The sequence below is a fragment of the Arvicola amphibius genome, unplaced genomic scaffold (assembly GCF_903992535.2).
Source record: "Arvicola amphibius unplaced genomic scaffold, mArvAmp1.2, whole genome shotgun sequence".
In the NCBI taxonomy this organism is placed as follows: domain Eukaryota; kingdom Metazoa; phylum Chordata; class Mammalia; order Rodentia; family Cricetidae; genus Arvicola; species Arvicola amphibius.
The window spans coordinates 82,800-106,380 of record NW_024582332.1 but is presented as its reverse complement, the minus strand read 5'-3'; the positions used below and the strand labels follow the sequence as shown (position 1 = coordinate 106,380).

General features: G+C 41.5%; 4 protein-coding genes and 1 pseudogene across 4 annotated transcripts; 3 read left to right on the top strand and 2 right to left on the bottom strand.

The window, feature by feature from the left end:
• Nucleotides 1-8,874: 8,874 nt before the first annotated feature.
• On the bottom strand, nucleotides 8,875-9,417 carry LOC119805881 (interferon alpha-12-like). The gene has a single exon (XM_038317649.1). The coding sequence runs from the start codon at nucleotides 9,415-9,417 to the stop codon at nucleotides 8,875-8,877; it is 543 nt and encodes a 180-aa protein (XP_038173577.1).
• Nucleotides 9,418-12,140: 2,723 nt separating this feature from the next.
• On the top strand, nucleotides 12,141-12,690 carry LOC119805880 (annotated as a pseudogene).
• Nucleotides 12,691-16,482: 3,792 nt separating this feature from the next.
• LOC119805879 (interferon alpha-12-like) lies at nucleotides 16,483-17,055 on the top strand. The gene has a single exon (XM_038317648.1). The coding sequence runs from the start codon at nucleotides 16,483-16,485 to the stop codon at nucleotides 17,053-17,055; it is 573 nt and encodes a 190-aa protein (XP_038173576.1).
• Nucleotides 17,056-18,705: 1,650 nt separating this feature from the next.
• Nucleotides 18,706-19,403, bottom strand: LOC121677054 (interferon alpha-9-like). The gene is made up of 2 exons (XM_042054411.1): nucleotides 19,362-19,403; nucleotides 18,706-19,062 (listed from the first exon to the last, which is right to left on the bottom strand). The coding sequence occupies exons 1-2, from the start codon at nucleotides 19,401-19,403 to the stop codon at nucleotides 18,706-18,708; spliced, it is 399 nt and encodes a 132-aa protein (XP_041910345.1).
• Nucleotides 19,404-19,944: 541 nt separating this feature from the next.
• Nucleotides 19,945-20,523, top strand: LOC119805888 (interferon alpha-12-like). The gene has a single exon (XM_038317653.1). The coding sequence runs from the start codon at nucleotides 19,945-19,947 to the stop codon at nucleotides 20,521-20,523; it is 579 nt and encodes a 192-aa protein (XP_038173581.1).
• The last annotated feature ends 3,058 nt before the right edge of the window (nucleotides 20,524-23,581 follow it).

Genomic DNA, 23,581 nt, shown 5'->3' with positions numbered 1-23,581 from the left:
ATACGCAGCCACAAATCCAGCCTTGCAGAAAGTAATAGAAGGAAAATCACAAACCAAGGCGTCCAACAACGCCCACAATAACTCAGGCTTCTAGCGACCCTTCACCAGCACAACTAGAAGAAGGGAAACACACAAACTCTACTACTAAAAATGACTGAAGTTAACAACCACTGGTCATTAATATCACTTAATATCAATGGACTCAATTCACCTATAAAAAGGCACAGGCTAAGAGACTGGATACGAAAACAGAATCCAACATTTTGCTGTTTACAAGAAACACACCTCAACCACAAAGACAGACACCTATTCAGAGTAAAGGGTTGGGAAAAGGTTTATCAAGCAAATGGCCCTAAGAAACAAGCGGGTGTGGCCATACTAATTTCCAACAAAATTGACTTTAAACTAAAATCAATCAGAAGAGATGGAAAGGGACACTTTATACTCATAACAGGAAAAATCCATCAGAATGAAGTCTCAATCCTGAATATCTATGCCCCTAATATAAAAGCTCCCACTTATGTAAAAGAAACACTTATAGAACTCAAGGCAGCCATCAAACCACACACACTAATAGTTGGAGACTTCAACACTCCTCTCTCACCAATGGACAGGTCAAGCAGACAGAAACCTAACAGAGAATTGAAAGACTTAATGGAGGTAATGAACCAAATGGACTTAACAGACATCTATAGAACATTCCACCCAAATAGGAAAGAATATACCTTCTTCTCTGTGGCTCATGGAACCTTTTCGAAAATTGACCATATACTTGGTAACAAAGCAAACTTCCACAGTTACAAAAAAATATTAGTAACCACCTGTGTCTTATCAGATCACCATGGATTAAAATTAGAATTCAACAACAATGCTACCCCCAGAAAGCCCACAAACTCATGGAAACTGAACAGTCAACTACTGACCCACACCTGGGTCAAGGAAGAAATAAAGAAAGAAATTAAAGTCTTTCTTGAATTTAATGAAAACAAGGACACAACATACTCAAACCTATGGGACACAATGAAAGCAGTGCTAAGAGGAAAGTTCATAGCACTAAGTGCCCACTTAAAGAAAACGGAGAAAGCACTCATTGGTGACTTAACAGCACACCTGAAAGCTCTAGAAAAAAAAGAAGCAGACTCACCTAGGAGAAGTAGAAGACTGGAAATAATCAAACTCAGGGCAGAAATCAACAAAATAGAAACACAGAAAACAATCCAAAGAATCAATGAAACAAGAAGCTGGTTCTTGGAGAAAATCAACAAGATTGACAAACCCTTAGCCAAACTAATCAAACGGCAGAGGGAGAACACGCAAATTAATAAGATCAGAAATGAAAAGGGGGACATAACCACAGACACAGAGGAAATTCAGAGAATCATTAGATCTTACTACAAAAGCCTGTATGCCACAAAATTGGAAAATGTAAAAGAAATGGACAGTTTTTTAGATAAATACCATATTCCAAAGTTAAACCAGGACCAGATAAATGCTCTAAATAGTCCTGTTAGTCGCGAAGAATTAGAAACTGTTATCAGAAACCTCCCTACCAAAAAGAGCCCAGGACCAGATGGTTTCAATGCGGAATTCTACCAGAACTTCCAAGAAGACCTAATACCTATACTCCTTAAGGTATTTCATAATATAGAAACACAAGAGTCACTGCCAAATTCCTTCTATGAAGCTACAGTCACCTTGATACCTAAACCACACAAAGACTCAACCAAGAAAGAGAATTACAGGCCAATCTCACTCATGAACATTGACGCAAAAATTCTCAATAAAATACTGGCAAACCGAATCCAAGAACACATTAGAAAAATTATCCATTACGATCAAGTAGGCTTCATCCCAGAGATGCAGGGCTGGTTCAAGATACGAAAATCTATCAATGTAATCCATCATATAAATAAACTGAAGGAAAAAAATCATATGGTCATCTCATTAGATGCTGAAAAAGCATTTGACAAAATTCAGCACCCTTTTATGATAAAGGTCTTGGAGAGAGTAGGGATACAAGGGTCATTCCTAAATATAATAAAAGCTATTTACAGCAAGCCGACAGCTAACATCAAACTAAATGGAGAGAAACTCAAGGCTATCCCACTAAATTCAGGAACACGACAAGGCTGTCCACTCTCTCCTTATCTCTTCAATATAGTGCTTGAAGTTCTAGCAATAGCAATAAGACAACATAAGGGAATCAAGGGGATTCAATTTGGAAAGGAAGAAGTTAAACTTTCATTATTTGCAGATGATATGATAGTATACATAAGCGACCCCAAAAACTCCACCAAAGAACTCTTACAGCTGATAAACTCCTTCAGTAACGTGGCAGGTTACAAGATCAACTCCAAAAAATCAGTCGCCCTCCTATACACAAAGGATAAGGAAGCAGAGACGGAAATTAAAGAAGTATCACCTTTCACAATAGCCACAAATAGCATAAGATATCTGGGAGTATCTCTAACCAAGGAAGTGAAGGATTTATTTGACAAGAACTTTAAGTCTTTGAAGAAAGAAATTAAAGAGGATACCAGAAAATGGAAGGATCTCCCCTGCTCGTGGATTGGGAGGATCAACATAGTAAAAATGGCAATTCTACCAAAAGCAATCTATAGATTCAATGCAATCCCAATCAAGGTCCCATTAAAATTCTTCACAGAGATTGAGAGGACAATAATCAACTTTATATGGAAAAACAAGAAACCCAGGATAGCCAAAAAAATCTTATACAATAAAGGTTCTTCTGGAGGCATTACCATCCCTGACTTCAAACTCTATTACAAAGCTACAGTATTGAAAACAGCTTGGTATTGGCATAAAAACAGAGAAGTTGACCAATGGAATCGTATAGAAGACCCGGATCTTAAACCACAAACCTATGAACACCTGATTTTTGATAAAGGAGCCAAAAGTACACAATGGAAGAAAGAGGGCATCTTCAACAAATGGTGCTGGCATAACTGGATGTCAACCTGTAGAAGAATGAAAGTAGATCCATATCTATCACCATGCACAAAACTCAAGTCCAAATGGATTAAAGACCTCAATATTAATTTGAACACATTGAGCTTGATAGAGGAGAAAGTGGGAAGTACTCTACAACAAATGGGCACAGGGAACCGTTTCCTACGCATAACCCCAGCTGCACAGACTTTAAGGGCAACATTGAATAAATGGGACCTCCTGAAGTTGAGCAGCTTCTGTAAAGCAAAGGACATTGTCACTAAGACACAAAGGCAGCCTACTGACTGGGAAAAGATTTTCACCAACCCTGCAACTGACAAAGGTCTGATCTCTAAAATATATAAGGAACTCAAGAGACTAGTCGGTAAAATGCCAATTAACCCAATTAAAAAATGGGGCACTGAACTGAACAGAGAATTCTCAACAGAAGAAGTTCGAATGGCCAAAAGACACTTAAGGTCATGCTCAACCTCCCTAGCTATCAGGGAAATGCAAATCAAAACAACTTTGAGATATCATCTTACACCTGTCAGATTGGCTAAAATCCAAAACACCAATAATAACCTTTGCTGGAGAGGTTGTGGGGTAAGGGGTACACTCATCCATTGCTGGTGGGAATGCAAACTTGTGCAACCACTTTGGAAAGCAGTGTGGCGGTTTCTCAGGAAATTCGGGATCAACCTACCCCAGGACCCAGCAATTCCACTATTGGGAATCTACCCAAGAGATGCCCAATCATACAACAAAAGCATATGCTCATCTATGTTCATAGCAGCATTATTTGTAATAGCCAGATCCTGGAAACAACCTAGATGCCCTTCAGTGGAAGAATGGATGAAGAAACTGTGGAATATATACATGCTAGAATACTACTCAGCGGTAAAAAACAATGACATCTTGAATTTTGCAGGCAAATGGATGGAATAGAAAACACTATTCTGAGTGAGGTAACCCAGACCCAAAAAGATGAACATGGGATGTACTCACTCATAATCGGTTTCTAGCCATAATTAAAGGACATCGAGCCTATAAATTTGGGATCCTTGAGAAGATAATAAGAAGGTGAACTCCCAAAAAAAGATATAGTAATCCTCCTGGATATTGGAAGTAGACACGATCGCCAGGCAAAATTGGGAACTTGAGGGTTGGGCAAGACTGGGCCAAGGGAAGATGGGGAGAGAAAAGTGTGTAGGGAAGAACGGGGGGAGCTCGGAGGAATGGGGTGCTTGGGATATAGGAAGGGTGGATATGGGAGCAGGGAAGCATATATCCTAATTTAAAGAGCTACCTGAGGGTTGTCAAGAGACTTGACCCTAGAGGGGTTCCCAGGTTTCCAGGGAGATGCCCCCAGTTAGTCCCTTGGGCAGCTGAGGAGAGGGAGCCTGAAAAGGCCAGTTCCTATAGCCATACTGATTAATTTCTTGCATATCACCATAGAACCTCCACCTGACGATAGATGAAGAAAATGACAGAGCCCCACATTGGAGCACCGGACTGAGCTCCCAAGGTCCTGATGAGGAACAGAAGGAGAGGGAACATGAGAAAGAAAGTCAGGACCGTGAGGGAACCTTCAGCTGGCAACAGATGGGGAAGGTGACTGAGCCCCACATTGGAGCACTGGACTGAGCTCCCAAGGTCCTGATGAGGAGCAGAAGGAGCAAGAACATGAGGGAGAAAGTCAGGAACGAGAGGGGTGCGTTCACTCATGGAGACGGTGGGACAGAACTAATGGGAGATCACCAACTCCAGTTGGAATGGGACTGATGGATCATGCGACCAAACCCGTCTCTCTGAATGTGGCCAACAGCGGAGGCTGACTGAGAAGCAAAGGACAATGGCTCTGGGCTCTGATTCTTCTGCATGGACGGGCTCTGTGGGAGCCTTCTCAGCTTGGTCGATCACCTTCCTGGACCAGGGGGGAGTTGGGAGGACCCTGGTCTTAGCATAGAATGGGGAACCCTGATGGCTCCTTGGCCTTGAGAGGGAGGGAGGGGAGGTATGGGTGAAGGGGAGGGGAGGGAAGGAGGAGAAGGAGGGGAGGGTAGGGGGAGGAGGAGGGGAGGGAGGGGGGAGGAGGAGGGAAGGAGATCGAAATTTTTAAATATAAAAAAAAAAATAAACCATGAGGAAAAAAAAATTGTCCAGGACAATTTCAGGAATAAACTCTAAAGAAACTATGTCGGGGGGATAACTGACAAGTTACTCTTAGGAAGGAATTGATGAACCTCTAAGATTTCCTTGGCATCTGTATCTACAGATGGGAATTGTCTTTCTCTCTCCATGTGTCCTGCAAAGGGGCTGATGGGTTGAGATGCTCTGAGCTGTTGAGCTGTGCCCCTGCAAAACACAGACCTTGCTCCAGTAAAAATAAGAACTAGCTTATTCCACGCCGATTAAACACCTAGTTGTGAGTGACCGTGGTGTAGAATACAGATTTGTGTTACCCCAAGTGATGTGTTCTATTGTGGAAGAGGCAACCCAAACTTTTGAAGTCACACATCAAGACAGTCATAGGTCAGTGCATTTACCAAGCCCATTGTTGCCGGTCTCAGTAGGCAGAAGAGCAGGTGAAGGAGCTCTTCTATGGGTTGACACTAAGCTACAGCCTTCCTGGCTGGGGCATGGTTTGCTCAGCTGCATTCCAAATGCTTTACATACTGCTCAAAACAATGTGAGGTCAGACATGGAGCTGGTTTGTAAACAGCTACTTCTCCGGAGAACTTCCTCCTCCAGAGAACTTCCTTTACAGTAGGTTAGAGGGAAAAAAATCTCTTCTAACTATTTGTGCACGTTGAGCTGTCCATTGTCCAGAAGACATGACCAGAGTGAACCTGGGAGCATGCTCCCCCCCCCTCAGATAAGAAGTGGAAGGAATCAAATCTTCCAAACAGATGTCCATTCTTCTGAGGAAAAGCCCATTTGACCCGAGGAGAAAACTCTACTAGGAAGCAGAAATCTCCGGAAAACATGCCAGAGTGAAGCTGTTACTTCTTAGAAGGCAATTGCCAAAAGGGGGCGATCGTTATCTCTGTAGGCCAGAGTTGCTCAGTTTCCTTTCCCCACCCCCCTCCTCTCTCTCTCTCTCTCTCTCTCTCTCTCTCTCTCTCTCTCTCTCTCTCTCTCTCTCTCTCTCTCTCTCTCTCTCTCTCTCTCTCTCTCTCTCAGCCATAGATATCATTAGGTCATGAGAAGAACACTCTCAGTTCCAAATATGTGAGACAATTCCCTCCCTCGAGAACTTTTTACAAACCTCGAGTTGTTTCTCTTTTTGTTTCACTTCAGGTTATGCGTTTTCAGTAAGAAAGTAATCACCGGAAATCCAGATGTAAGAGATAACGGTTGTATACTGAACAGAGTTGGTTAATGAGGAGAGAATGAGGAGCACACACTGGGGCTTTCCACATCAGGGAGGAGGAAACCGGGGCTACGAGGCTGAAAAATGGGGTCTGGAAAGCAGGGAGGTACTGGCAGTGTGTCAGAAAGAAAGCTGTGTGTACACATATGTGTAATATTATATATAGTATGTGCTGCTGTTAAGCAGTGCATCGTGTGTAATGCATATGTTTATATGTACTGCCACTTTCAATGTTGATCTAGGACACTGATCCCTATATAAAGTAATTGTAAGCCATCAATTCCTTATTGAGTATTGATTTCCGTGATTGATCTTCAGTTCCAATGTGTCTCATTATAGAGATGTTTAGGCTATTTTAAGAGACAGCAGTGGCTTTAAGTGTTTCAACTGTCTATACTTTTCCATTAAGTCTTCTGTCCTTAAGATGTTCATTTGATTGTAGAAGTCTCCGTATCTGCTTTCTTTCTCTTTTCTACTCTCCTAGAAAGAAAACGCTGATGTTCTTTTGTGGCAGTGAACCAAAAAACGTGATGTCTCTGGAAATGAAAGCTGAAGAATGGAGCTGGCGAATCATCCAAGTGTGGCAGCAGTAGCAGCAACATTAGCTACTAATTTCAGTGGGAAAGATCTATGTTGATTAAATACAATAATGTTGTTATGAAAGTTTCTATATGTCCAAGGGATCTTCATGTTCAATGCAGTCTGTCTTAGTTGGGGTTTCTATTGCTGTGAAGAGACACCATGACCACACCAACTCTTATAAAGGAAAACATTTAATTGGGGGTGGCTTAACGTTTCAGAGGTGTAGTCCATTATCCTCCTGGTGGGAAACATGGCAGCATGGAGACAGACACACTACTAGGGAATGAGCAAAAGTTCTACATGTTGTTCCAGAGGCAGCAGAAGGAGTCTCTCACACTAGACCTAGTCTTAGCATAGAAGACCTCAAAGCCCAACTCACAGTGACATACTTCCAACAAGAAGGCCATGCCTACTCCAACAAGGCTGCACCTCCTAATATGGCCAATCCTCATTCAAACACATGAGTCTATGGGGCCATTCCTATCTAAACCATCACACAATCCAAATAAAAATAGAAATTTTATTTCTCCCAGAAGTTACCAAATTTTATTTCTCCCATGAAGATACCAAAGAGTAAAGTAGTACTGTATTGGTAGTGTCACCATACCTGATTTCAAATTACAGCTACATGTCTAAGAGACGGTTACTGCGGGATTACTACCCCTACCACAGGAGCCTCCTATGGCAATGAACACAGAAACCCACAAGTGGTTACAGAGCAGAAAATAAAGGGCTGACTTCCTGGTCCTGATCATTGCAGAAGAGGGAGCAGAAGGATTGCAAGATCCAGAGGCCGTGCATGACCACAGCAAAGCAGTGTTCTTGGACCAGCACGGTATCTGCACAAATGAACTGACAGTGGCTGTGACTGAATGAACAAGACCAAGCCAGACAACATCCCAGCTTGGAAAACACAGGAAATTCCACTTGTAGCCGAGGAACTAAGGCAACTGGTGGCTTCTGAGAGAGAGATTCATTGTCCTTAGGGGTGGGGACTCTAAGAGAGGTTATCTAAGGTTCCAGGAGATACCCCTGTGCACAACTAGAAGCACTAAGACAGAGAAGAAGGATGAAAAGGAGGAGGAGAAGAAAGAGGAGAAAAAAACCATGAAATGGAGAGGGAGGATTAATTTCAGAGGCATTTCACTTCCGTGGTGGGATTTATTGCAGGTATATTTTTGAGACCATTATGAATGGAGTTGATTTACTGACTTCTTCTTGGTATGTTTGCTGTGGTATTCAGGCAAGTTGATCATTTTTCTGTGATCTATTTTATATCACTGCACATGATCTCACTCATATTTAGAACCCAAAACTCACAGAAGTTTAGAGTGGATGAAAGGTACCAGAGGTCAGGGAGGTCAGAGGGAGGATTACTCTGGTGAACATTACATCAAAGAGGACCAAGTCACAATGTGACAGGGACAAGATTCTGGACAGCATGCTGACTGTACACACAGAGAATACTACATCCTGGAGAGAATTAGAGGGACAGATGCAGGGTTTGTCTAAACACTATGCTGTGCACACATGGATCCTGCTCAATTTTTTGACCTTGTGTTCATTTGTATAATTTGTATGGTGTAGAGTATCCACTTAAAAGTACTGAGAAAATTGGAAAATAACAGAATTAACAAATTAAAAAATGTTCTATGCAGCAAAATTTAATAGAAAACAAAATAATTTAATCGCACAGGATGGTTTGCTACATTAAAGAAAATATAAAACTTTAAGATTGAATTTAAATAACTTAAATTATATAAATAATATAATGAGTAAATACATGCATACACGGATACACCAATAGAATGAAGGAACACATGCTTTCATATGTAGACCCAAATTGTCTCTGTTCTGCTGAAACAGCTAGGCAGGTTGATTGAATTCATGCCAAAATGAACAAGAGTCTTTAGTGGAGAACTTAAACAGTGAGATACAGTGTCCGGTCCCAGGAGACTCCTCAGGACTTACTCATTCTCCTTGTTCAAACTTTTTCGCAAGTTGGCTGAGAAAGACCAGGCTCTCCAGACTTCTGCTCTGACCACCATCCAAGCACAGGGGCTGTGTTTCTTCTTCCTCAGGTAGGCAGTGATCCTCTCGAAATATTTCTTCACAGGGATTTCCTGCATCCCCACGTGCTGCATCCGACAGGACTGCAGCTCCCTGAGCTGATCGTAAAGGCCATTACAGAATGTCTCTAGGAGTGTTGTCTCCCATGCAGCAGATGCCTTATTTAGGCAGAAGAGCGTCAGGCTCTGCTGGGTCATGTCATCCAGTACCTGGATCACTTGAGGCTTCTGGATCTGCTGGGCATCCATCTCCTCCAGGGGACAGAGAAAGTTCTTTGTCTCCTTCCAACAGGGAAGAGAGAATTGCTTCTTTTGTGCCAGGAGTATCGAGAGAGTCTCGTTCATGATTTTGTCAGTCTGACTCAGGTCACATCCCAGAGAGCAGGTTGACCAGCAGCTCATCAGCACCAGGACCATCAGGAAGTCACAGGGTCTGGCCATTGTGGATGTTGTAGATGCTGCTGGTCCTGTGGGCTGTGTGGTTCTGAACCTTCTCCTCTAGGTTCTCTGAAGACCATCATTCCTGCCTTCGTCTTAAATCGTGTAGCCTTGGTTTTCGTTTTCTGAATGCCCGCCCCTTACTTTCCAATTGTCTTTTCACTTTCTTGAGCTCATCCTCTGCTTTTGTCTAGACATTTTTTTTCTAAACCATTTTGGTTGTCATCTTTGCTTCCTCTTTCACCGCTGCCCTCAGAAAGCTGCTGTTTTCAGCACTTTTCTGTTTGTCAGTGGAGTTGTCATTAGCCATTACACCACAGATGACCATTCCTTCTTTGAAACTTACACTATTTTATCTATTTTAAAGATAAAGTTTCTCCCAAAATTTTATTTAAGTTATTTAAATTGATCTTAAATTGTGTTTTATTTCTATTATTTAAATAAATATTTAAATCATATGTAAGGTGTGATGCAAATTATTTCTAAATTAAAAGTATCAATGTAATGGTACACTTCAAATTGCCTCCATTAACTCTAATATTGATTTACATAAGATGTTCATTACATCATTAGTGTATCTTGACTTTTCTTCCAATAATTGCCATGCCATCATGAGGTATCTAGGTGAAAAGACTTGCTGTTCAAGTCTTGACGCGCTGAGTCCAGGGTTGAAACGGAGAAACAAACTCTCGTAAGTCAGACTCCAATGAGCACATTTACACATGGCAAGAGCTTGTGTCTACACACGCACACAATGCATGCACACACACAAAGACCCTCACACTGTTACATAGAACACACTCACATAAGCACACATTTCCTCCAGACAAATGCACTCACCTACACATTTATACCTTCACACATGTAAACACATACCCACACACTCAAACACAAACATCAATTCACACACACACACAGTGGTGCACACACACCTGTGGACACACGCACACAGACATGCTCTCTGCCACACACATACACACACATCTATTCACAATGCTCACACACACTCCCGATAATACAGAGGAGTAATAAGAGTAATACCATCTCAAAACAAAAACTTTCATTTGTCACACTTCAGATCCTTACCTTTATGGATTTATTCACCCCGTGAGGCTGGACATCTTACATGGTCTTCCTAACATGCTGGGGTCCAGAAGAAGTGGGTTCTAATGTCAGTGAAGGAATGGGCTTGCGATCAAGGTGAGAGCAAGCAGGCAAAGTTCAAAAGCTTTCTTCTTTCATGTCCTCTATGGGATTCCAGCAGAAGGTGTGCCTCAGCATAGAGGTGGGTCTTCCTATCTCAAAGGATCTGGGTTAAAGGTGAGTGGTCCCACCTCAAAGATCCAGATAAAAGGTGTGCCTTCCCCTCCAAAGTCTTGTTAAGAAGTGGCACTTCCCACTTCAACTCAAGAAAAATCCCTCACAGGAATCTTAGTTTTGAGGTATTTACTTCTTATTACTCTCATTATGACTGTGTGTGTGTGTGTGTGTGTGTGTGTGCACAAGCATTGTTTATAGGTGTGTGTGTGTATGCACAAGCACTGTTTATAGGTGTGTGTGTGTGAGGGGGGAGAGAGAGAGCATGTATGTAAGTGTAGATGTTTGTTCACCAGCGTGTGAGTGTGTGCACAAGTGTGTACATATGTGTGGAAATGTATGTGTGTGTTTGAGTGTGGGGGGCTTGTACATGTGAGAATGTGTAAATGTGCATGTTAGTGCATTTTCGTGGGAGGGATGTATACTTATGTGGGGGGAGGGTGTGCATATATGTGTGTGTGTGCTTATGTGAATGGGCATTTTTGTGTGTAATGCAGTGTGTCTATATGCAGATATGCTGGAGTGTGTGTGTGTGTGTGTGTGTGTGTGTGTTAGGTGTGGAGTGTGCATGTTTGTGTGTATGTATGTGTGGGAGTGTGTATGTATATCTGTGTGTTTGAGTGTGTGTGAGTGTGTGTGTGTGAGCAGCCTCAAGATTGTCACATCATGAATATGGTGATCAGAGGACAAAATACAGGACTCAGATCTCTGCTTCAACCATGGGTTCCAGGAATCAAACTCAGCTCATGAAACTTGGACAGCAAACCCTCACATATTAAAACCTCATGATGGCATGGCAATCATTGAATAAATAGCCAATATACAGTGATTATTAAATCAAGCATACATATAAATCAGTATTAAAGTTAATAAGGGCAATTTGAAAAAGTATTTTTTCTTTTAAACATTAGAAAAACAGTGTCTCATTACATTAATATGATAAATTTAGAAATAGCGAATTTGCATCATACCTTAAATTATAATTTAAAAGTATGTATTTGATATAAATGACAACAGAAAATTTAATTACAAACTGAATTTCAATATCTTTTTTTTACAAGTTTTAGAAGAAATTTATCATTGAATTACGTGTGTAAATATCAAAAGTTGAATGCATATGTGTGGTTAACAGTTAATGACAATTTTACTCAGGGCAAGAAAACCTCTGATACAGATTTGTTTAGGAGAGCAATGAAAGAGAAAACAGTAATGAAAATAAAAATGGTTGAGAAAAATGCCAAGACACCGCTGAGAATTAATGAAGAAAAGTGAAAAGAATTGTGGAGAAGGGGAGGGCATTCAGAAAGTGGAAACTAGTGTTTGCCCTACTTAAGACAGATGCACAAAGGATGATCTTCGGAGAACCTACAGGGGAAGGTTCAGGACCAGCAACATCTGCAACATCCACAATGGCCAGACCCAGTGCTTTCCTGATGGCCCTGGTAGTGATGAGCTCCTGTACTGGTCAACCTGCTCTCTGGGATGTGACCTGCCTCAGACTCATAACCTCAGCAACAAGGGAGCCTTGACACTCCTGGCACAAACGAGGAGACTCTCCCCTCTCTCCTGCCTCAAGGACAGAAAGGACTTTGCATTCCCTTTGGAGAAGGTGGATGCCCTTTCCTGCAGGAGCTGACCCAGGAGGTCCTGATCCTCTTCAGCTCAAAGGACTCATCTGCTGCTTGGGAGACAACCCTCCTAGACACATTCTGCACTGGCCTCCACCAGCAGCTCAGGGACCTGCAGGCCTGTGTGATGCAGCAGGTGGGGGTGCAGGAACCTCCCCTGAGCCAGGAAGACTCCATGGTGGCTGTGAGGAAATACTTCCACAGGATCACTGTCTACCTGAGAGGGAAGAAACACAGCCCCTGTGCCTGGGAGGTGGTCAGAGCAGAAGTCTGGAGAGCCCTGTCTTCCTCAGCCAAGTTGCTGGCAAGATTGAGTGAAGAGAAGGAGTAAGTCCTGAGCCAAAGTGTTGGAGACTCTCCTGGACTAGGACCCTGAACCTCACTTGGCAGATTTTGCCTTTCCCAAGATCTTTTACTTTGACATCAATGATTATGTTTGCCTGCATATTTTGCATAATGTTAGGTTCTATTATATTTATTTGTAAGGGCATTTGTTTATTTATTCAAATGTTTTATTTATTTATATTGTTTTTTCCTGTTTTACTATTTACATAATTTTATTTACCTTATAATATTATGAATTTTCTATTTTCTTTAATGTATCAAACCAATATTGTTAATTTATTTCCTCTAGTCAATAAATTTTTGACTATACATGTTTGTTCTTATTTGTCAGCCATTAGATCTTTGAAAAAGCTTTTGATGGTTTTAAACTCATTGGGTCACCATCAATATTACCTATCTGGACTCAGTAAGAAATAATACTGAAAGCAATGTGCACTGCATAAACGTAAGAGGTGAGTGCATACAATCATCATATAGTCTTAGTTTATCAATGGGAAAAATCTTCCTTCTCTCTATTATTCATCACTCCTCAGTATGTGTGCCAGCAGCATTGCAGAAGGATGTCAGAACATGTTGCTTGTGTCACGCTGTGCCTTTGTCCCCTTGACCAACTCTTCCTAGACTGTACTTCCCTCTGATTTCTCTGTCCTCTGATAACTAACATTTGACTCTCAACTTCTACCAGATAAACTCATTTCTATACAAATATTAGTAAGATCATAAAGTCAAAATAAAATATATCACACAACTAATGAGGACTCTTCCTGTAACCGCTGAGAAATACTGAAATTATGGGCATCAGCCCTGTCTTGGAGTAGGCTTCTATTGCTGTGATAAACTATTATGACCTAAAGCAACATGTGGGTGGAAAGGGTTTGTTTTCATTTAAAATCCACAGCATATTCCACTACTGAGAACAGGGCAGGAAGTTGAAGGCAGGGGCTGGTATGGAAGTCACAGAGGAGCACTGGCTACTGCCTTGATGACTCACGGCTGCTCAACGTGCTTTCTATGCATACAGAATCACATGTCCAGGGGTGAGATCACCTGCAGTGGGATGGATGGTTCTATAGCAGTCATCAGTTAATAAAATAGCTTAGAGATTCGTCTGCAGGGTGATTCTATAGGAACATCTTCCCTAATAAGATTCCTTCTTCCCACATGACCCTAGCTGGCGTCAAGATGACATGAACTTTCCCAGGAAAAACTCCATTCATAGTAGCCTCAAAAAACACCCCATGGAGCAAATCTAACAAGGGAAGTTAAATGACTATAAAGTTACTAGGCTAGTTCCTCTCAATTTTATTCCTTATTATTTTGTTTTTAACCTTGAGTTCACTTATTGCTGCCAAATGTGCACGGGTACACTGCCACCTTGTGGACGATGTGCAACCTCTCATGGCTCCCATTACTGAGGATAACTGAATCTCCTTCACCCCGAAGAGCTCCTCTGCTAGGGGTGGGATTTCCTGACATCCTCCCTGCTTTAAACAAGGGTCTGGTCTGTCTTGATCATATTCAGACTTTGTGCGTGCAGTCACAGTTGCTATCAGCAGGTACAGGCGACTGCTCCACTGCGCCAACACCACTGATTTGCTGCAGTCATCAACTGCCTCTGGGCATTGCCATCTTCCTCTGACCTCTTGTGTAATGACCGCTGACCTCGGGATCCAGGAAAGCCAGACTGGCCATGTCTCAGTCACCTGTTCTCTGTCTATTGACCACTTGTACGTGTCTGTACGCAGCATCTATTACAAGAGGAAGATTCTCTGGAGGACGGAGGGATGCGCTTGTCCTCTGTGAGGAGTAGAGTGATGTAAGAAACCAGGCACGGAGACGCCAAGGGCATTGCTCTTCTCCTCTACAGTCCTGCTACCTACAGCTTCCTATTTCTGTAGGGGTGTTAAGACTGATGTTGTCGAGAAGAAAATCATTGAAGTTTTGTCTGGGAATGGATTGACTATCTAGGTCACTTTCAAAATTACTCTGATCCATGGCCATGTGGTCACTGCTGTAAACAAAAGCCTGGCTAGTGAATCCACTAAAATCAGAGCAACGACCTTTTAGGATTTATGATGCTGAAAACCAAGCAAACGCCACATTGTGTGTGAGCACTGAAGTCATCAAGGTATGGTGAGCACACTCAGGAGTGGGGTACAGGAAGGGGATTGAGGACACTGTGCCGCTGTGCTGCAGGGAGTGTGAATAGACTCGAACACCACTGAATACGTCACAGGCACCTGGGGAAATACCAGCAGCTGGCGTCAGATTCTCTAAACTCATATACACCAGAAAAAAAAAAAACTACACTCAATATAGGCGTAACTGTTATTGGTCGAAGAACATCAGGGCAGTAATGATGGACAGTGGGTGATGTCTGCACTGATCCTGACTTTGAAGGAACTGCAAAGAACAACTCCATGACCTCCAAAACTGCTTCATAAGAAGGGATGGAGAGGGAGAGAAATATCAGAGAAGCTCCGTTCACTGTATAAGTCACGATGGCAGCAGCACAGAAACCCCCCACCTGTTCCTCATTCTGAGGAAAGCTCTTCTGGAGCACTAACCAGCTAAAGAACCCACAGCCCGAGACAGCATCCCGTAAATCATAAGGACAGAGATGTAACAGTGCAAAGAATAAGTCTGAGACTTTTAGAACAAACACGTATATGCTATACATTATGATCTTTAGTATATACATACAGGTGTGTATGTTTTGCGTGTGTGTGTGTGTGTGATAGAGACACACACACACACACACAGAATGCATGTATGTGTGTTAACCAAAAATTTCCTGCAGCAACAAGTACGTGGAGTGAGGACAACATCCAGAAATCAGTTTTCCACGCCCACCACTGGCTCAAAGGATCAACATCAATTTTCCAGCCTTCATCAGGAAGCTCTTTACCATTGGGCAATAAGAACCCGTGATTAATCATTAAAAAAAAATACCTAATATATACTAGAAACCACATTTAATCTTTCATATAAATTAATATCAAACTAAATTAAGAAAGCTAGAATAAAAATGATCCCACTTTTCAAGTTATTTATTTATTGTCCCTCCAGACAACACTTTCACCTCACTCCTCTCCTCCAAGTTTCTCATTGCCAGTGCCCTTCAAAACCACCCGGTATCCACTCCTCCTCCCTTTCTACTCAGAAATGAACAGGCCTCCCATGGATATATGCGAATCATGGCATATGACTCCATTTCTTAGCACTTAATTAACATATATAGATGTTAACTGTAACGTGCCATTGCATCAAATATTTGAAAATATTAAAACATTAATGTACACTTAGAAAAAATAATTTGCAGTAAAATTTACAATACAATTTAAATAACAATATAAAGAAGTAAACATGACTCACAAAGTTCATTTGCAGCATTAAATTCAGTAACTTTTCAATACAATTATTAGAGAAAAGATTTAATTTTTTTACATGTGAGTAATGTCATACCTGTAAGGAATATCTGTGCTATAAATTGTCCAGGACAATTTCAGGAATAAACCCTAAAGAAACTATGTCGGGGGGATAAGTGAAAATGCAAACAGAAGGGAAACAAAAAGTCTAAAAAGAGGACAGGCACAAGCAGAGGATGACTTAAAGAAAGGGAAAAGGATGTGGGAAGAAAAGGGAGGACATTCATAAAATGGAAAGTAGAGCTTTCTCTTATTTAAGACACATGCACACAGCAGGGTCTTCAGAGAACCTAGACGGGAAGGTTCAGGACCAACAGCCCAGAGGACCAACAGCATCTGCAACATCCACAATGGCCAGACCCTGGGCTTTCCTGATGGCCCTGGTGCTGATGAGCTACTGGACTACCTGCTCTCTGGGGTGTGACCTGCCTCAGACTCATAACCTCAGCAACAAGGGAGCCTTGACACTCCTGGCACAAATGAGGAGACGCTCCCCTCTCTCCTGCCTCAAGGACAGAAAGGACTTTGCATTCCCTCTGGAGAAGGTGGATGCCCAGCAGATCCAGAAGGCTCAAGCCATCCCTGTCCTGCAGGAGCTGACCCAGCAGGTACTGATCCTCTTCAGCTCAAAGGACTCATCTGCTGCTTGGGAGACAACCCTCCTAGACACATTCTGCACTGGCCTCCACCAGCAGCTCAGGGACCTGCAGGCCTGTGTGATGCAGCAGGTGGGGGTGCAGGAACCTCCCCTGAGCCAGGAAGACTCCATGGTGGCTGTGAGGAAATACTTCCACAGGATCACTGCCTACCTGAGAGGGAAGAAACACAGCCCCTGTGCCTGGGAGGTGGTCAGAGCAGAAGTCTGGAGAGCCCTGTCTTCCTCAGCCAAGTTGCTGGCAAGATTGAGTGAGAAGAAAGAGTAAGTCCTGAGCCAAAGTGGAGGGGACTCTCCTGGACTTGGACCCTGCGCCTCTCTGCTCAGACTCTGGAGTCACACAGATCTCATTCATTTTGCCATGACCTCAATCAACATGTCTATATGTTCCATCATCAATGAACAGTGCTTATATCTCTCTTTAAAGACACTTGCTCTTCACCCACCACATCTATTTATGTAATTATTTATTTAATTGTTTAATTTTCTATTCACTCATTTATTCATTAACTGTTTGTGTAATGTAGCATGTTTTTTGTTATAATTTGGTATGTATTTGCATTTTCTATAAATTTTACTAATTTGACCTGATTTTGTCTCTTCATTCTTTACCTCTTTTCAAAATTTTTAATATTTATTTTAACATTCTGGTGTAAATATTACATACATGATCAGGATACAAACTACTGTGGGTGCATGGAATGATGTATATTCTTCAGACAAATATATAAACCCATCGAATACTTCTCAATCATTGCTTGAGAAATCCTGTCTTTGCATTTCTCCTACTAATCTCATGCTTCTGTATGGACAGTATCTCACAGTGCAGCAGTAAGTCAGAATGTCTCGCTCCTGTCAGATTGTGACCTACTCCCCTTTAATCTATTATACCCCTGACATTACCAGCCTCTGGCCAGCCTGACTCTGGGATCTAGAATTCTACTCTCAACATCAAGGAATTTAAACATTTAGGGAAGTTAATATTAGTGAAGGCATGAAGCACAGCATAAAAGTAGAGCACACAGTAAAACCTTCCAGAAGAGGAATTTGGCAATCAACTCATTCATACTAGCCTCAGAAAAAAAATCCCTTGGAGCCAATACAATTAGAAATATGTATAAAACGAACCCTTTAGAACCCCATGATTCCTCGCAGTTTCCTGTGTTATCTTCTTCATAGAGCTTATTTTTGTGGTTACTGAATGCACTATTTTTGGACTGTGCAACCCATTTTAAAATCGTTCACAAATGACCTTAAAGATGCAAGGAGGATATCGACTTCTCCACTCCTGAACATTCTTTTAGTCCTGACTTGCGTACATGGTTTGATTTAATCGTACCCATACTCACCGTCATCCCTCATCAACACTTTTATCTTAGTGAGTATGTAGACTACAAGTATGTGTTTTCACTGTAAGGTTACAGTAGTGTAAAGAAAATGATCTACTTTTCTGCTTAATTTCAAAGTCTCCATATAGTAGAATGCTTTCACAACAAATTTGGTGTTCGGATTTAAGGCTAAATTGTCACCCCAGATGTCTTTAGACTCAGACTTTATTTATATATTTTCATTAATTTTTAGTGTGCCTCATCTGAGATATTTAAATGCTAAGATAAAATGTATTTATATTTACACTTGAATAAATGGATCAATCTTTAAAGCCTCAAATTAATTTAGTTCTTTTTTTTATTTTTGAAGCTAAGAAAATCCATATAGCACTGGGTGTCCTGGACCACACTATATAGCTCTGTGGTTTCCAAGCTTCCTTATGTAACGATATTTTAACACAGTTCCTTAACTTGTGGTAAAGCTCAACCATAATTTTTTTTGCTACTTCAAAACTGTAATTTTGCTTCTGATGTGAATAAAAATATAAATACCTTTACTCAGGGAGGTTCCTGTACCACCACCTGCTACATCAGGCTTGGAGGTCATTGAGCTGCTGGTGGAGGCCAGTACAGAATGTGTCTAGGAGGGTTGTCTTCCAAGCAAAATATGAGTCCTCTGAGCTGAAGAGGAACAGGACCTGCTGGGTCAGCTCCTGCAGGACAGGGATGGCTTGGGCCTTCTGGATCTGCTGGGCATCCACCTTCTCCAGAGGGAATGCAAAGTCCTTTCTGTCCTTTAGACAGGAGAGAGGGGAGAGTCTCCTCATTTGTGCCAGGAGTGTCAAGGCTCCCTTGTTGCTGAGGTTATGAGTCTGAGGCAGGTCACATCCCAGAGAGCAGGTTGACCAGTAGTTTATAAGCACCAGGGTCATCAGGAAACACAGGGTCTAGCCATTGTGGATGTTGCAGCTTCTGCTGGTCCTCTGGGCTGTTGGTCGTGACTTACCCCTTCTCAGTTCTGTCAAGGCCATCCTGTGTGCATGTGTCTTAAAAGGAGAAACACTAATTTCCATTTTTAATGCCAATAACTTGCTTCCCAATTCTCTTGTTTTTCTTGCATTCATTCTTTGCTCCTGTCTGGGCACTTCCTTCTCAATCACTTTTGATTTCTTTATTGCTTTTGTCTGTTTGCATTTGATGTGAGTCTTCATGTATGTTAAGCCAGAAGTCAATGGCCAGTTCTTACTTCAGTCATGCCCTGCTTGCTTTCTCTGACGGGTTCTCTCATTTAAGCTGTAGTTGGATTTGCTGAAGCACTAGAGTCCTTTCTGCTTCTTCTCCCGTGTTTCGGGATTACAGTTTTGTGCTTCTGTGCCTGGATTTCACATGGGGGCTGAGAAACCCACGAGGTACTCAAGCATGTGCTGAAGAAACGTTGAAAGAGAGCATTCAATAGATTTTAAGTACAATTATGAATTCTTTTCATCTTTATGTTATATAACTAAGTTTCATTTATATATGGATATCTATACTGTAAAGTTAATGTCTTCATTTAGTAGAAACTTGTTAATTAACTTTGTTAAAATGAGCAGTGAAAGTGAAAGCAATAATGAAAACCAAAATGGTTGAGAAAAATGCCCAGACCTGATCACAGAATGAATGTAAGAAGGGAAAAGAGAATTGGAAAGAAAGGGGAGGGCATTCAGAAAATGGAAACTAGAGCTTTCTCTTATTTAAGACACATGCACACAGCAGGGTCTTCAGAGAACCTAGACGGGAAGGTTCAGGACCAACAGCCCAGAGGACCAACAGCATCTGCAACATCCAAAATGGCCAGACCCTGTGCTTTCCTGATGACCATGGTGCTGATGAGCTACTGGTCAACCTGCTTTCTGGGATGTGACCTGCCTCAGACTCATAACCTCAGCAACAAGGGAGCCATGACACTCCTGGCACAAATGAGGAGACTCTCCCCTCTGTCCTGCCTCAAGGACAGAAAGGACTTTGCATTCCCTCTGGAGAAGGTGGATGCCCAGCAGATCCAGAAGGCCCAAGCCATCCCTGTCCTGCAGGAGCTGACCCAGCAGGTCCTGATCCTCTTCAGCTCAAAGGACTCATCTGCTGCTTGGGAGACAGCCCTCCTAGACACATTCTGCACTGGCCTCCACCAGCAGCTTAAGGACCTGCAGGCCTGTCTGATGCAGCAGGTGGAGGTGCAGGAACCTCCCCTGAGCCAGGAAGACTCCATGGTGGCTGTGAGGAAATACTTCCACAGGATCACTGTCTACCTGAGAGAGAAGAAACACAGCCCCTGTGCCTGGGAGGTGGTCAGAGCAGAAGTCTGGAGAGCCCTGTCTTCTTCAGCCAAGTTGATGGCAAGATTGAGTGAGGAGAAGGAGAAGTCCTGAGCTGAAGAGGAGAGAACTTTCCTGGACTAGGACCCTGCACCTCACCTCACCAAACCTGCTGTCTCATTGATATCACTTATTTTGACATCCTTCAGTCAGCCTTCCTGGGTGTTTCATCAGTTATGAGCAAGACTGTGTATATCGTAGAGACATTCGTTAGCTTCTAGATTCTTTGTTATTTGTATTTATGTGTATAAATATTTATTTATTTAACTGTGAAAGTTAAATTTTAGTACATGTGAAAATTGTACATATTCTTTAATAGAACAAAACATTTTCAGTATATTTTTAAAAATTATTTTTCTGTGTTTTTTGAATTTTTATTATACTTATCTTGTTTTGAGTATGTACTGTATGTGGCATAAAATTGTGATTCAGTGGACTTGAAGATTGTGAGCATTTTATTATTATGTGAGGTTGTAGGAATAACTTGCCAAGTTTATGAATTAAACATCGCTGCAATAAGTTCAAAGAGAAGCAACACGTGGCTCTGGGGTATGTGAACACAATGTCTAACTCTTCAGAGTTTGGACTCATGATTTGGGAATTGAAATGTCTGTATATTTTGCTCCTCAACCAATAAAATCTCAGTTGTAAAAGAATTAAAAAGAAAAAAAGAATACACCAGCTTGCTTCTTAAGTCCATTTGCTTGGAAAATCTTTTCTCAACCCTTTACTCTGTGGTAATATCTATCTTTGGTATTGAGGTGTGTTTCTTGCGTACACCAGGAGGATGGATCCTCTTTTCCCAACCATTCTTTCATCTGTGTTTCTTTAATTAGGGGAATTGAGTCCATTGATTTTGAGAGATACCAATGATTGCAATTCCTGCTGCTGGTGGTGGTGCTGGTAGTGTGTGTGTATTAGTGTGTGTGTACATGTGCATGCCTGTGCATGTGTGTATGTGTGTGAGTGTGTGTGTGTGTGTGTGTGTGTGTGTGTAGCCACACTAATATTCCACTCACTGAAATAAGCAATAAATTTTCATTGATACAGTTTGTTCTCTGAGGATGTAATGGAGGTTCAGATTCTCTGTGAACACTGCTCTCATGACTATTAACCCCCAGCACAGAAAATCTCGAGTAACCTCTTATATCCAAAGCACATTATACAGGTAAAATCTAAACTTTGTTTTCCAAACGCTTAGGATCTCAAATGCTATGCCATGAGTACTATTAAAATTATACCAATTTTTAAAACCATTTTATCAGCATTTAATATTTATCCTTATGCACAGGACATTGTAATATGGTTCGGTACCTACAAACAATGTTTGTATCAAATCAGATAGAGGCATCTATCTAGCATCTCAACATCTCCTACTGTGTGTGGTTGCAAACTTCAAAGACTTAGTCCTCATTTTGTAAGTTATGTATAAGTTTAGTCTAATTAGATGCAGCACATAATTGTTATATTGTTTAGATTATATAAAAGGTCTTCTGTGTAAGCGAACATTAGAGTCACTATTTTCTCACCTCCAAACTGTATCTAATGGAGTATTTGCTTTTATGCTGTTGATAATATTAGTTTCTTCTACTTTTTAGGGTACACTGTTATCAGATGCTTTGGCAACATGTTCTCTCATCTCTCTGTGTCTAGCAACCCTGGTGATTGTTTCCTTAGCTGTATAGACCTTTAGTGCCTGTTTATCCCCTCAATATCCATGGTCTTTTGATGCCTCTGTCTTGGAATCCTTCTCCAAGAAGTCTGTGTGTCTGTATTTGTTGAAATCCATGTAAGCGACTTGACTGAAGTTGGAATTTCAAGTATTAGGAAGGTGAAAGAAATGTGCAGATCTGCTAAGCGTGTGTCGCAGGGCTGGTCTAGTGACAGCGGAGCCTTAATTTGTGTCTCTGTCTGAAAGTTCATTTCTCCTCCGTTACCAGAAACACAGCTTTGTAGACTGAAGTCATGATGGATTTCAATGTTCTCCACTCAGCACGTTCCATGTCTGCCTCTTCCCAGATGGCCTGGAACGCTCATCCTGAGGAACCTTGTAGTTACGTAGAGTTGAGCTTGTAGGATCGCCCATGTCAGGGTTGTGCTTCTCTCAACTGTTTAACAAGATTTTTGTCCTGAGCTTCAGGTAGCTCACCTGTTATATGGGAGGAGATGATGCCTTTTTGTGTGTCTTTGGTATACTCTGAATGTGTATGTTAATATTCTTAAAATGAGAGGAATTTTTACATGCATTCATTTAACACATGCTTTATGATGTTTGTCTTCATTTTCTCAAATAATAATAATATAATAATTCTAGTGTCTTTTTTTTAAAAGTCTCATTTGTGATGAAGGCACCTCATGTGTGCTTTGAAGCTCTCTCCTTACACAGTAAAAGCTCATCAATTTTAAACTACTATTTCTGTCTTTATAGCATCTCTTCACTGAGTTCTTCTTTCATGGCATGGGCTATTTTCTCATTTTATTTATGATATTTGTTCATAATCTTGTAGCTACTTCTGTCTCTAACTATTTCTTTCAAATCTTTTTCAAACATTTGTGCTTAGAGAGGAGACATGGGCCTTAATACTTAGGATTCTCTGGAGTAACAGAATTTATAGAAAGAATCTCTCTCTCTCTCTCTCTCTTTCTCTCTCTCTCTCTCTCTCTCTCTCTCTCTCTGTGTGTGTGTGTGTGTGTGTGTGTGCAGTATCAGAGCAACTTACAGACTGTGGTCCAGCTAATCCAAAAGTGGTTACCAATGTGTAGAAGATCCAAGAATTAAGCAGGTGTTCACTCCACATGCTGGATGTCCTAAGTGTTCTTCAGTATATGCAGGAATCTAAAGAAGTAGGCTCTAAAACCAGTCAAGGAACGCACTTGCTATAAGATGAGAGAATGCAGACAGAAACAGAAGCTTCCTTGTCTCATGTCCTTACATAGGCTTCCAACAGAAAGCATGGTCCGGATTATAGTTGTGTCTTCACATCTCAAAAGATCTCAATTAAAGATGTATCTTCCCACTTCAAATATTCATCTTAAAGATCCTGATTATAAGTGGATATTCACACTCCAAATTGAGCAAAAATCCATCACAAGTGTGCTCCTGTGCCTGTGC

What these genes read in the sequence shown, in the direction of transcription:
- LOC119805881 (XM_038317649.1), bottom strand. Translation starts at nt 9,417, where the DNA reads ATGGCCAGACCCTGTGACTTCCTGATGGTCCTGGTGCTGATGAGCTGC.
- LOC119805879 (XM_038317648.1), top strand. Translation starts at nt 16,483, where the DNA reads ATGGCCAGACCCTGGGCTTTCCTGATGGCCCTGGTGCTGATGAGCTAC.
- LOC121677054 (XM_042054411.1), bottom strand. Translation starts at nt 19,403, where the DNA reads ATGAGAGAACCCGTCAGAGAAAGCAAGCAGGGCATGACTGAA. An exon ending in GCAAGCAGGGCATGACTGAA is followed by an intron (nt 19,063 to 19,361) that starts GTAAGAACTGGC and finishes CACAATGGCTAG; the next exon opens with ACCCTGTGTTTCCTGATGAC.
- LOC119805888 (XM_038317653.1), top strand. Translation starts at nt 19,945, where the DNA reads ATGGCCAGACCCTGTGCTTTCCTGATGACCATGGTGCTGATGAGCTAC.